Consider the following 15,350-nt stretch of genomic DNA (forward strand, 5'->3'; position numbering starts at 1 on the left):
CACTGTGTAATATTACATGCATTTCTGTAAAATTACAGAAAATAGATTATTGGTATGTGTATAACCTTACAAATTTATTGTAATAAAACTGTTTACCCCTTTTTGAAACAGACCTGTTCTATAAATTCTATAAAAATTGTATAAAATCTTTCAGGTTTCAGCAATTTACAAAATGACTTAGTTACTTCTTTCTGGAAAATCTGTTTTGTATTTTTCTTATGTAAAATCTTCTGTTTTACCTAACAGTGTGCAAGAAAATTATGTAAGAGAATTCGCTGAGCAAAATGTCGAAAATTTCATCAAAATCGGATAATAGATAACAAAGTAATTGAATTTTAAAATTTAGCAATATTTGGTGAAAACAGTCGTCATGAATATTCATTGAGTGGGCTGATGATGTCACATTTCCACTTGTTCTTTTGTATTTTATTTTAATATGTGAAATATTGTTTATTCATTTTTTCCTCCAAGAACTAGAAAAATTGGATTGACAACTGATTAAGTGCATTAGATATTTATTGCTGACTTTATGTAATAACATAAGAAAACGGAATGTGGAGATGTGACATCATCAGCCCACCTAATGAATATTCATGGCGAATGTTTTTCACAAAATATTGCTAAATTTCAAACTTCAATAATTTTATTATACTTGTTATCCGATTTTGATGAAATTTTCGGCAATTTGCTCAGTGAATTCTACTCTATTGTTGTGTTGGGGTTGGATCTTATTGCTCTTTTATTTTCAACCAGACTTTAAATGAGACGAAGCAATACAAAGCTGTACAGTTCATATATACATTTATTAAATACTTGATGATGATGTTAACAAATAATACAGGAACATGAGTAAGTCTGATGGTGACTATACTCTGCAGTATAAAATATAAACTCTTCTGTAGCTGTCTGTATGCTGGAACAATCTGTAAAGTAATCTGCAACCAATCTATAACCAATCTGCATTCTCTGAAGTAATCTGCTTTTGGTTCAGAAGTGAACCCCTTTTATATTGGTCTGGTCTAGACTCTTTACGATCAAACAGGTGTTGGTCAACCTTGGACGCCATAACTTTACTCTGAATTGGGGGAGTTGATCTTTTATGGAGAACATGAAATGTAGTGAATAAGAAACCCATAAAATGTGTGTGTGTCAGAAGTTTAGCTGGAAGAAGAATGAATACTTTCTAATGAAAGTTGGAGCTTGTATACTTCATGTATAGAAGTATTGATTACAGTATTGATTATGTATAGACATAATATTGAATATGTGAGATATGTCTTATCATCACATAACACCATGTATTAATTAAGATATACACATTTTCAGCCCAGACCATCCCTTTTAAATCTGCGACCAAATTTAGAAATAAAAAGTTATAGAATTTAATGCTTGGTGAAGGACAGACGAAAGAGAGAGAGAACACAAAGCATTCCCAACCATACAATTATTAATGAAGAATGAAATGTGAAATTGAAAAATGCCTGTGTGTCCATGTAGACAGGTAGAAAGCATGTGAAGATACACGAATATACATCCTAAATCATGCAAACATAGGATTGTACATTATTAGATCATGCATTTCATGAGAAGTATTTTAAATTTGAAATCAAAGAAGAAATCATTCAGAAGCAGAGGGTGAAACTGATACAGCAAAAAAAAAACAGACATCGAAATTTCTTTTTTTTTCATTTAGGCATATGAGTGTTGGTTGGCGACCTATCAAAACCAAACACAATTTCTTTATCACATTTTACGAAGAGATGAAATGATTTGGTTAAGTTCCATTTAGTATACCGATTAGCAGGGAACTATAAATAATGTTAAAGCGATCTGTTTTGCATTTGAATTGTTGAAATTTGGGAGTGCTTCTTAGGGGGTGTTGCAAGAAAATATTTGCAATCAATATTCTGTGAAAATTTTACAACTGACAAATCAATTTTTAACTGAGGAAAATAAAAAAAACTCTGCTTGTTTTAAAACGCAGATTACAAGTTAATCACGAATTTGCAATTAATTGCAAGATATATGATTGATTTAGAGACCAAAAGTACACTTGCAATAGATTGCAAGTTTCTTGCAACATACACCACATTAGTGTCATGTTGGTTTTCTTTTAAGGGGATAACCATTATACAGCAATGTGAGTTTTCTACTGTAAAGTTCATAGTAACGGCGTTTTATCAAGAAAATTCTAAACAGCTTTTTTACCGCAGGTGCCCTTGTGGGTGTTTCATAAAGATATCCAGAAGTTAAGAGCGACTTTAAAAACGACTGGCGATCCATTCTCGTGTATGGTATTCATTAATTATCTAGCGCGTAAGAAAGGTTCTTTAGTCGTCCTTACTATCGGTCTTAACGTACGAACAGCTTTTTGAAACATCCACCCGGCTCCCTGTTTTTACCGACCGTGTGTGCAGATCCAAATCACGTTTTTATTTCATAATCGTCAACTCTTTACATTCGTTTAATGAAGCAATTAGAGAGAAATGCATGCATTTGGGGATTTACCAAATTAAACTCGAGGGATCGAGGCTGAAAATTCATAGCTTTACACACAGTGAGCAAAGTCACTATATACATGTATAGAAATGAAGGCACATGAGCCCGGAACCGGAAGGGGGGCTAGGGGCATCACCCCCCACACACACACACACACACTTTTTTCCAATATACGTTAAAGGTATTGTTTAACTTTGTGTGAGCAGCCGATTTAAAAAATTCTCAAACCAATATGAAACATATGTACAAGTGCATGTATTAGAACTAATAAACCCTGAAAACAACCATTATTGATGTAAGACCCAATATTACAACCCTCAACTTACAATCCCTTTAAAAATGTTCCCTTCATATTTTGATGTAAGACACGCCTTGATTCCTTACAACCCAAGGGTAGAAACATTATCATCACGCGCAGAATGTTATACATGTATATTTACTTATCATTTTTCTAATATTAATTAAACTACGATCTTTAACTGTAAATGATTGGAGTGAACTGCCTTTTTTTCTGTTATGCGTGTGATATCGAAGTGACACTCTATTCATTGCCATCGAAGGATTATACATAAATATCGACAGAAAATAGAGTGTTACATTGAGAATGAAAAGCTAAAACTACAAGGCCAACCCCTATTTTGTAAATAGGCGTCTTATAGACGCCAAAATAGTACACATAAGTGTATGGGATGAAATTATGATGGTGTTTCCGGTCACTTTATATTTCAATTTTGAAGCACTAAATTTTCATTTTTGTTACATATCACAGACACAAGTGACAAGTGTGACCTTCTACCTCAGATATTTTAAAAGTCAAACCAATGTTAACCAATCACTTTAACTATTAACGGAAAAACTACCATCTGATTGTTATTTTGCAATATGCAATATCCCCACCCTCCAACACACTTTCAATAATGTTCCAAAGTCTCTGCCCATCATAGTCAACATGGTCAACAAAATCCGAGGAATTACCTGAAATTGTCGGAACTTAAAATTCATTCAGCGCTGACAACTTTTATGAAATGACCCCCCCCCCCCAAAAAAAAAAAGGTCACCCACTTTGTCAACTTCTCTATCGCTACATTTTTCAAGATTTTGTGTGGGATTTTTTTTCTTTCGAAACCAAACGAATCGGCAGCACTTCTTTAATGGATTCGATGTAAGTATGATATTCTTCCGGTCACAAGCTTGAAACCAGATCGACGGATTTTACCCACTGATCAGGGGATAAATTGGGAATAAAGATACACGTCTACTGCCAAAGGGGAAATACAAGCTTTGTGGATTTTTTTACCCCTCTCGAAATATGCAGCGTTGCAATACTTTTAGGCGATGATTCTGGTCACTTAATACGGGCTATAGCTTTTCATACAGATCTGACCCAAAAAATATATAAGCATCCCCCTTTTCCTAATTTTTTACCCACACTCCGTCTGATTTTCTAACCCTGAGTGGCGTAGTGAGCTAAAACTTTTGAGGGGCTAGATAAATCGTATCACATCGATTTTTTTAAGCAAATGCGAGCAATTAAGTGAGCGTGCAAAAATCATGACATTTTTATTACAAAAATCCAATTTTGTGATGTATTTTGACATGACATTCAAAAAATAATGTCACATGTCACCCTTGCATTCTTTTCTTTCTCTTTCTCTTTTCTTTTCTTGGTCGTGAAAATTTTCTTTTTCCTTATTTTTTTTTTTTGGGGGGGGGCAGCCCACCCCCCAACCTTCTAACCACGTTTTGACACCGGTAATTCAAATACTGACAAATAACAAAAAAAGATCCATTGTTGTCGTCATTTACGGAAAGAGCTTTCTGACAACTGAAACAAACCTCAAAGGTCATCTGTTGCGGAAGCACAATCTCGAGAAAAAAAATCTGACGACGTGCCAAAAAGGGGTCATTATTATAGCAGGGGTGCCCCTGCCCCCTCCGCTTCAATCGTATTTAGGCCTAATAATTGGATATTACGTTAATAATGTCTTGCTATTAAATTTGGAAGTCTCTTTTGAATACTTTCACACTAGATGATGTACAAACGAGAGTTTTCGCTCCGCTACGCACGACGTATTCAAGAACATAGTGAATGTAATGGAAATGCCAGTCAAATGACAACGAATAACTGGGAAGTCTTTAGCGAAACTTGGTAAAACGGAGCAGCAGGTTCATCCTAGGTCTCGCAGCTGACGAGAAATTGTAAATATGTCGTTGGTCCAGAGTCCAGGAACGTTTTGATTCACCAAAAAAAATCGACAAAGACTTCTTGGTTGCGCTTTGTCATGAGAGACATTTGAAAATAATTTTTTTTATGTTCTTGAATCGGTCCAGCGTTATGGAGAAAAAAACCTTTGCTATTACCTATATACACACATATTCACTGCAAAAACTCTGGTGTTGATTTAACACCAGCCCGGAATCTATATATACCAGAGAAGTGTTAAACAAGACCAATTTCGTTTTGGTCTGACACCAGATGAGTGTTTATACAACATCAATTAGTATGAAAACAGCATTGGTTTGATTCCAAACTGGTGTTGTTTCAATACTTTTCTGATGTGGATATATAGATTCTGGGCTGGTGTTAAACCATCACCGGAGCTTATGCAGTGTACACACATCATACCTTGTTCTGAGTTTTTGGGGGTGGGGGTAGGTGTGTTTTATCGTTGAGTTACATATGCGTTCATACCAGGAAGTAATTAGCAAATGAAGGGACGAGGTCTAAAATGAATGGTCTCATCCTCAGGACGGCTACTTATTAAAAAGTGGAAATTACATGTAAATAGAATCAAATCAATTCAAACCTCCATGTAGGTTATTGATCCAATGGCCGTATAGCCTATGTGATACAATGTTGAACTGTATCATTTTTTTATATTATGAATATAATTATATATTTCCCATATAGGCTTAGTATAGAGCATAGGCATTACATTTCAGGTTCCATCACGAAGCATCCCTTTAAATCTCCCAAGATTCACGTCTCCCTATATTCCATTTTTCCTCAGATGTTTTGTTGTTGACCTTGACTGATTTCGATACGTTTGTAAATTACTCGTCGTGTTTTTATCTCAAACGGGTCTGAATCGATAGACTAGGATCGGCCTACATGTTTTGAGGCACAGAGTAATAATTTGCTTTGACACCGGGGGATGCGGGAGATCACCGTAATGACACAATAATGGCACAATATGCCATACTCAGTCGAGCTAGTACCTCGTATTTCAAGTTCAACTCGCGATGTTGATGATGGAGTCACTCACCTTCAGCGCATGCATGGAGTACAATCTTGATCACGTGATCAGAACGCAACAATGAGATTGGACCTTCATGATTAAGGCTTTACACCTGTTGTTGGAATCGGTATGACACGCCCACAATATAACCGCATAGTGACCATCACCCTCGACCAATAGCAGCGGGAGGGAAAGAGAGAGAGATGAGGCAAGGGAGGGGGAGATAAAGGAGAGAGGGAAGGAGAAAGTGGTGAAGGGAAAGGGGAGGGTGAGTGTATGTGTGTGAGAGAGAGGGGGAGGAGACAGAGCCATTAGATAGATAGATAGATATACAGACAGACAGACAGATAGATAGATAGATATACAGACAGATAGATAGATAGATAGATATACAGACAGACAGACAGACAGACAGACAGATAGATAGATAGATAGATAGATAGACAGACAGATAGATAGATAGATAGATATACAGACAGATAGATAGATAGATATACAGACAGATAGATAGATAGATAGATAGATAGGGAGATATATTTATGGAGGGACGAGGAGAGTTGAGATTCGATATTTAAGATTTCTTAAAAGTGTAATTCGATTTAGTTTTTGATATCCATTTCTTTTGAATAAATAAAAAAAAATAAGAGAGAGGGAAGGAGAGACAGGAGGAGAAAGAGGGAGAGTGAGGCAGATGTGTACGTGACAGAGGATGGGATGAGAGACGGGTGATATACTTGCTAGATTTCCAGTTTATTAAAGGTCAAGTCTACCCCAGAAAAATATTGATTCGAATAAATAAAGAAAAATCAATGTAGCATAAACGCTGAAACATTTCATCCAAATCGGATGTAAAAGAAGAAAGTTATGACATTTTATATTTTTGCTTGTTTTTCACAAAACAGTGATATGCACAACTCAGCGATATGCAAATGAGAGCGTTGATGATGTCCTTCACTCACTATTTCTTTAGTTTTTCTTTGTTTGAATTATACAATACTTAAAGAAATCCTGGTAAAGATATTGCCAGAATTTTTATGGGAAATGTTTAATGCAACGCGCCCCTGGTTGAACAAAGGGCGGATGTAGGCCTATACAATTGAACTAATGACCATTTCCTTAATTCATTAAAGGTCAAGTCCACCCCTTAAAAGTGTTGATAAGAATAAATAGAGAAAAATCAAACAAGCAAAAAAAATTCATCAAAATCGGATGTAAAATAAGAAAGTGGTGACATTTTGAATTTCGCTTAATTTCACAAAACAGTTATATGTGCATCCTTGTCGGTATGCAAATGAGAAGACTGATTACGTCATCCGCTCACTCTTCGTTTGTATTATATTATATTATATGATTTTTTTTCCTCATTGCCAAGTGAAAAAAATATTATTTCCTCCCTGAACATGTGGGATTAGCATTTTTTTTTTATACTAGATGGTTCAGTCAAGTTGGCCCTTATTTTCAAGTCTGTAAAAAATTTAAATATTGCATAATTCAAGCAATAAAAACAAAAGAAATAGTGGGTGGGAAACATTATTAACTCTCTCATTTGCATGTCACTGAGTTGTGCATATATCAATGCTTTGTGAAAAAAGCGAAACTTTAAAATGTAATAACTTTCTTACTTTACATCCGATTTCGATGAAATTTTCAGCATTATGCTTGTTTGATTTTTCTCTGTTGGTTCAAATCAACACTTTTCTGGGGTGGACCTGACCTTTAACAATTGGATGTAGAAATACAGAAGTGATGCTTTATCCAGTGCAGTACACAAGAGGAAACCGTACTGGAAGTTAGTTATCGACAATATAACTGCGCATGCGTCTACGGTGAGCTGTATTTTGCTTATACGATGGCAGTAGGTCCATGCTCACAGGTATGGTCTATTTATATTTGTCATCAGATGAGTAGGACCAATGTTGATCTGTAGCATCTAATGATTTTTCCTGTCGCTGATCGGGAATTATTTCATGTATCTCTCTCTGCTATGGTAACTCAAGTTCTGAAGTAGGGACCAGCTGACAGGGTAGCTTTTGTTGGAATAATGCCAAGCTTGTATATAAATGGATGAATATCACCAACAGCATGGGAAACATTTTACCATTTTACATCTCAGTTAAATCAGCTATCCGGCATAGTAGCTGAACTTTTAGACGACAGAAAATGATACTCTTGGCGTATTGATGAAAGTATCTTATTGCACGAAATACGTTTAGTAGTTGTTCGAACCAGGCATCGTCTGTACCGTGAGATATAGGATCCTTAATGGATATACAAGCACATTGCACTGATGAGTGGTGAGAAAATCAGTTGGTAAGTATTGGGATGAGAATACTTCATTTAAACAGGTGCACTGCAAAAACTCCAGTGTTGATAAACACCAGCCCGGAATCTATATTATATTGATTATACTTGCTTATATAGCGCTTAATACTTACTCTGTCAGAAGTCTCTACCCTTTTTACACAGGATTTTCTTAGCCCCGGACTATCGCTAACCCCGTAATATATCCTTAACCCTGTACTATCCTTAACCCCGTACTATTTTTAAAAATCCTTTTCACACATGCCAAATTGTTATAACCCCTGATAAGGAATGCTTGCTTTTCACACACGAAACTCACGAACCCCGGACTAGTGGTAGCTCATGAATATTAACGAGCGCACTGAGGGGTCATTCGGGTCATATCTAAAATGTCGATGAGGAAAGTATTAAAACACGAATTCCAACTCGCTGACTTATACCATGGTCACATTTGCTCTACGGCCACCGTACGGCGAGTCGAAAACAGCCGTTTTATTAATTTTGATCCTGTGTAGTTTATACAAAACATGTTCAAACGGCTGTTCTCGACTCGCCGTACGGCCTGCCGTGGACCAAATGTGAGCATGGTTTCATACTCGAGCTTTTTCTTATCGCCGTGTTTGCTGTTCATGAAAATTCATTATGCTTACCTCTGATTGGACAACCGGCCGGCTCTGTTGCGGGGCATGAATGGGAGCGCTTAGCCCACTTTCGTTTTACACTAACGATCTTAACCCCGTACTATCGCTCTTAGCACCGCATTTGCTGGGATAACCCTGCTTTTGTGCAGGGCCAAATAATCCCGTACTAAAGGTGGGGTTAGCCCACTTTGCAAAAATGCTGTGTAAAAGAAAGTGGGCTAAGCTTAACCCCGTACTATTGGTGGGGCTAAATGGCAATTTTTGTGGGGCTAAATGGCAATTTAGCCCCACCTGTATTACGGGGTTAAGGAAATTTTAGCGTGTGTAAAAAGGGTATAAGCGCTCTACGCAGCATAATGGCCGTGGCTTTAGCAGCGCAGCTGTTACGCGCGCTGCGTTTCAAGGAATAAATTCCTGCCAGGTACCCATTTACCTCACCTGGGTTGAGCGCAGCACATTGTGGATCAATTTCTTGCTGAAGGAAATTACGCCATGGTTGGGATTCGAATCCACGACCCTCTGTTTCCAAGTCCGGATACTATCCACTGGGCCACAACGCTACACTAATGTCTACACCATTATGTCTACACCAGGGAAGCATTAAAACAACACCAGTTTGGAATCAAACCGATGCTGTTTTAATACTAATTGGTGTTAAACCAAAACGATACTGGTGTTGTTTAACACTTCCCTGGTGTGGACATACATATAGACTCCGGGATGGTGTTAAATCAACACCAGTTTTTTTGCATTGTGATTGATCGTTCCATTAATTTTCACGTTCACGTTTCTTCGTTCAGTTCAGCTATTAGGCAATACTATAGACCAATATGTTCCATCTCTAGTGAACGGACAGGGTGGCTCAGTGGTAGAGCGCCAGTCTCATGAACGGGAGGTCGTGGGTTCGATCCCCGGCCGAGTCATACCAAAGGCTTCCAAAATTATACCTTCTGCCTTCTTGATAGGCGTGGAGGGGGGGGGTCACTGCCACAACATGCGCGACCAAAAACATGGAAAGGGGTCGTTTTTCGCGGGTAGGCGCGGAACGTGAATAGTGTGTCAAAAAAGTAAGAAAAGAGCCCCCTAAATCACAAATTAGTGTTTTACTGCAACTAATTTCGTATAAGAAAGTCTGTAAAACCAAGGTTGAGTATGACTATATCATCGTGAATCTAGATCTGGTACTGTTACATAAACTGAACTTTGTGAAATCATAAAATCTAAGCTGAAATACGATCACACTGAAGATCGCCAACACAGATAGGCACACGTGGGACATTGTATTATTATTGCTGGAAAAAAGACCCGACGGAAGTGACCGAATCCGCGCTTATTTTTCTTATTTCTCAGCAATTACACAATTACTTCCAGAATCCTTTGGCACATATTTTCATTTCATACAATTATATTAGATTCTGTAAAAAGTCATTTTGAGATCGTTACCAAAACTGGAATTTATCTTTAACCTCGAATAGAGTATGAATTTGAATTTATTAACAAACTTCATTCAGTTGGCATTAACATTTTGCTTTAAAAATAAATACAATGATAACATAAACAAAACATTCATTACTGCCGTATGAATCAGTAACACATCAAGACATAAGTTTACAATTATTACAGAGATACGCATCCAAATACAAAGTGAAATGACGAATTGAAATTTAACATACAGAAGGTATAGCAATATGCAATATACGTATTAAGTTATCTTTTTATCGAATACAGTTCAGGAAGTAAATAAGTTATCTATTTATGGAATACAGATCAGGAAGTAAATAAATTTATAATGTTAGAGAGAAATTCAGTTTTACAACCCACACGATTCTACAAAAGAATAGAATACATATCAATACACAGCAAAATAATGTCTACACCAAAGGTGTCATACAATGGTATGAGAAAGAAGCTTGAATGCAAAATATTTATATTGTTACATGATAACAAATTTTGCTTTCATAGCAGTTTCTACAAAATTATATTCAACTCACCAATCGTATTCTGCCTAAGAGGGTTAAGAGAACTTGAAGAAGAAGGGGAGAAGTAAGGAAGACCTTTTTCATGTTTTCCTAAAAGTTAGAAGAAATCGACTATTGGTAGAGAAAAACGTACACCAACACTTTGGAATGTCGATGATTTGGTCAACATTGAGCAATATACACGTTCGGACACCTGTTCATCCACTCATTCAGCCCAAGAGGTCGCACGGGCATCCTAACAACGGGAGGGCAAAAATCCCGCAATATACAGTGCGTCCCAGAATAAACGAAACCGAGATTTAGCGATCATTTATCATAACTTAATCATAAATAGAATAGACAAATGACCTACCAAGTTAAAGCTTAGAATCTCCTCTTTCATCTGATATTACTTAGGTTATTTCTTATTCACGCATGAGTGAGCAAAAACAATTTGAAGAAAGGATACCAAAAACTCATTTGGCGGGGGGTATCTGGGTTTCAAAAAGAAAACCACATTTCTGAAAACTTCAATATCTGCTCTTTAATTTGGTACCTCAATTACAGAAAATTGTCAAGAAATAAAAAAGTTCTGGTCATTTGAAATAAGGCTTGTATTTCCATAATTTCATGAGATAAACGTGTTTTCACAGGTTTCCCACAGAAGCTTTCGCATCGTGAACAAAAGATTTAATGCATGGCTGATCGTCAACAAAACGGAGTGTCGAGTGAGTTTGCAAGCCATCCTAGAGAACCTCTTCAGTTTATGAAATTATTGAAATTCAAGCCTTATTTCAAATGACCAGAACTTTTTTATTTCTTGACAATTTTCTGTAATTGAGGTACCAAATTAAAGAGCAGATATTGAAGTTTTCAGAAATGTGGTTTTCTTTTTGAAACCCAGATACCCCCCGCCAAATGAGTTTTTGGTATCCTTTCTTCAAATTGTTTTTGCTCACTCATGCGTGAATAAGAAATAACCTAAGTAATATCAGATGAAAGAGGAGATTCTAAGCTTTAAATTGGTAGGTCATTTGTCTATTTTATTTACGATTAAGTAATGATAAATTATCGCTAAATCTCGGTTTCGTTTTTTCGCATCGTGAACAAAAGATTTAATGCATGGCTGATCGTCAACAAACGGAGTGTCGAGTGAGTTTGCAAGCCATCCTAGAGAACCTCTTCAGTTTATGAAATTATTTAAATTCAAGCCTTATTTCAAATGACCAGAACTTTTTTATTTCTTGACAATTTTCTGTAATTGAGGTACCAAATTAAAGAGCAGATATTGAAGTTTTCAGAAATGTGGTTTTCTTTTTGAAACCCAGATATCCCCCGCCAAATGAGATTTTGGTATCCTTTCTTCAAATTGTTTTTGCTCACTCATGCGTGAATAAGAAATAACCTAAGTAATATCAGATGAAAGAGGAGATTCTAAGCTTTAAATTGGTAGGTCATTTGTCTATTTTATTTACGATTAAGTAATGATAAATTATCGCTAAATCTCGGTTTCGTTTTTTCTGGGACGCACTGTATATTCATTCGAGCCAGCCCATTCCTATAGCTGATTGACAAAGTGTGTCGATCTTACGTGGAGCGTTGTGGCCCAGTGGATTAGTCTTCGGACTTTGAAAAAGAGTGTCGTGGGTTCGAATCCCAGCCATGGCGTTATTTCCCTCAGCAAGAAACTGATCCACAGTGTGCTGCACTCAACCCAGGTGAGGTAAATGGGTACCGGTAGGAAGTAATTCCTTAAAAAGCTGTGTGCGCTATGAACGCCTAGCTTAGCCGGGTAATATAGACGCGCATTGAGCACCTAACAAGGTGGATATGTACGCAATATATATACCCTATATTATTGTTATTATTAACACTGATTCTATGATATGGAGGGTAACTACTGAACTTCCTTTTCCCCAAATTGGAAAGAAATATCACCAACTTTGAAACTATATTATATTGACTGGCAGGAGGACAAGGGCTGTTTTACATTTTCAGATGATGAATTGGATCCCTTGATCAGGACATGTCTTCATATTTATAAATGTTGACTTATTTTTAAAATGAGCCGGTCGAGGGACCCTATTGTGGTCAAATATGGATTGCAAGATATATATCCTATTTACTGGTAGTAAAAAATCGACCCCGAATTTTATCCAGAGTTTTTCATGATTTTTATTTGTAAGTACCACTTTAACACACGAGTCTAGTCTAGAGCTGGGCGTTAGTGGTTATTTCTTCGGTTTTCCGAACGAATAACGTCCAGGGCTCCGTAACAAAAAGATTTGCAATCAATCGCTAAATACCAATGACCAATCAAGATCATCGTTGTATGCGCACTCTGTTTATAATACTGACTGGGAGCCAATGAGCGCGGTTCTTTCACATTTGCAATTCATCGCAAACCTTCGTGTTACGGAGCCCAGATCCAGACGACATCGGTACTGGTAGAGCGGCAGCTAGGCTTGATGTTATAGGCGTACATATCTTTTTTTTTATATCATCTCTGTAATCATTTTCATTTTTCATGTCAGCAGAGACATGGAACGAGGATGCAAGCTAGCAGAATGAGAAAGTGGTGATACTTTCGCCATAGATGCATCTGTAACCACGGCCAGTCTGCTTATATACCAGTCAGGATGGAACTCAGGAAGGTTCGTTCTCTTTACTTCTTGTGGGTTTTAAAGTCCTGCCTGGATTTGGAAGATTTAGATACTCGGAAGGGATATACGAAACAGGACCCAGATCCCGTTGCAGAAACGCAACTCTAAAAATCATGCGCAAGTCCCGAATGCGCGTTGTTGATTGGTCGAGAATCAAATTGCGCGTGATTTTTAGAGTTGCGATTGATTGCAACTCTTTCTGCAACGGGCCCCCAGTCTTACAAGAGTTTATCTTATCATCTTAAACCATATGGAAATCCAAAATTGCCATAATTGTTTTCCAGGAAATATGCATGATGTTCTTTAGAGAAGCAGCTGAATTTTCAAGAAAACAATATGTCATTATGCACCACATCCATGACATCTAGAAAATATTTTGAACAAACGGACACTTTAGATGTTGACGTTGCTGGCTTTCCATAGTTGTGATTGATCAGATCAAACGTATTTTCTTTTCTTGTAAGACGGGCCCCTGGGTTTGGAATATACTCGGAAGAGATATGGGAACCTGGGCCCCTTCTCTTAAGGAGTTACGATTGATCCAATCAATCACAACCATGGAAAGCCAGCAACGTCAACATATTTATTTCTACAGGAAATTTGCACAATATCCTAAGTAAACAAAAAGAATCACATAAGAGGACGATGAATGGATGAATATACATCATATCTAGACAATATTCTGAACAAACATCATAATAGATGTTGATGATGCTGGCCATCCATAGTTGTGGTTGATCGGATCGATCGCCACTAAGACGAGGTCTTTGTCATACTCGGCAGCGACTTTTTAAAAACTCCTTAGCTTGATCATTTTAAAGGAATTAATTTCCTCATTTAAATTCTATCAAATTCATATTTTCCAGCGGGCGGCAGCAGGGAAATCTGTAAGAGGCCACAGACTCGATTTTTTTTTTCGCAGTTGAATAATAAGGTTCATACTGATCCACTTGAAGAAAAAAATATCCTCTCTAATTTTCCTCACTACTCAAATTTGCCCAGGAAAAAAACGCATTTTTTCTGTTGAAGGATAGAACTAAATTTTTATGTGAAAATAGTAATGTATAAACAAATTGTCCCATTACCCAATTAATTTTATGACGAAATTACGGAAGTTTAACTCGCCAAGTAATGCCATAACAACATAAACCATTTGGTTTCCTGAGTTTTGGTGTTTTTTTAATCGCATTCAGCAGTGTTTTACATTCTGTAAAACGTCGTTATCCCTCAGTCATCATTTGTACTTGGTAACATTTGCATTCTTTATTTTCTTTTTTCAGAAAGAAATGATCCCCTTAATCTGTACCATCGTTGCCATTTTGATGTGTGTCATCTTTAGCCGCCACAATGGTTTTACCGTCGTGCAAACCATACAGACCGGGCTAGATGTGGAACCAGTGCAATCAGTATCACGGAAACAACTCCCTAAACCGGCAACAAGCCTCGTCTTTGTTAAAACCCATAAAACTGGCGGGACGACTTTGGCATCGATTCTCAACCGATTCGGGTACAAGCATCGTCTCTCGTTTCTCTTCAATCGGGGAGATAAGATCCATGGCCACTTCCGGTTGTCTAAACTTGCTAAAAAGAAACCTCGCAGCTTCCTGCCTCCGCTTTGCGTTGCTACGGGTGACTACACACATTACAGGAATTACAGCATGATGACAGCGCATCTGAGGTTTCTACCAAATCTAGAAAACCTGAAACGATTCATGAAATCCGATTGCAAGTATGTGTCTATCCTCCGTGAGCCGAGCGCGCAGTGGGAAAGCGCGTTTTCCTTTTTCGGCGCTGCGAGCTCCATGCATATCAGTAAAAGTGGGCGGGGGAACACGAGCGTTGCGAACATCGCAACGTTTCTGAGTAAGCCTGAATATTACTGGAATTCCGCCAGGGGTGGCCATGCCAAGTTCTACTCGAGAAACGGACAGCTTTTCGAATTCACCGAAGATGGCGCTATCCACATGTATGAAGACATCGTCAATGACACGATTGAGCAGCTCGATGAGCATCTCGACTTGGTTCTCATAACAGAACACTTCGACGAGT

At 37.5% G+C, this 15,350-nt stretch overlaps 1 protein-coding gene across 1 annotated transcript in view; it reads left to right on the top strand.

The window, feature by feature from the left end:
- Positions 1-7,507: 7,507 nt before the first annotated feature.
- Positions 7,508-15,350, top strand: part of LOC121417705 (galactose-3-O-sulfotransferase 2-like) — an 11,553-nt gene continuing 3,710 nt past the window's right edge. The window contains exons 1-3 of the mRNA XM_041611438.1: positions 7,508-8,048; positions 13,173-13,292; positions 14,582-15,348. Coding sequence (XP_041467372.1) covers positions 13,278-13,292; positions 14,582-15,348 — 782 coding nt within the window. The 5' untranslated portion in view covers positions 7,508-8,048; positions 13,173-13,277. The remainder of the gene's footprint in view (positions 8,049-13,172; positions 13,293-14,581; positions 15,349-15,350) is intronic.

Source organism: Lytechinus variegatus, chromosome 6 (genome assembly GCF_018143015.1).
Source record: "Lytechinus variegatus isolate NC3 chromosome 6, Lvar_3.0, whole genome shotgun sequence".
In the NCBI taxonomy this organism is placed as follows: Eukaryota; Metazoa; Echinodermata; class Echinoidea; order Temnopleuroida; family Toxopneustidae; genus Lytechinus; species Lytechinus variegatus.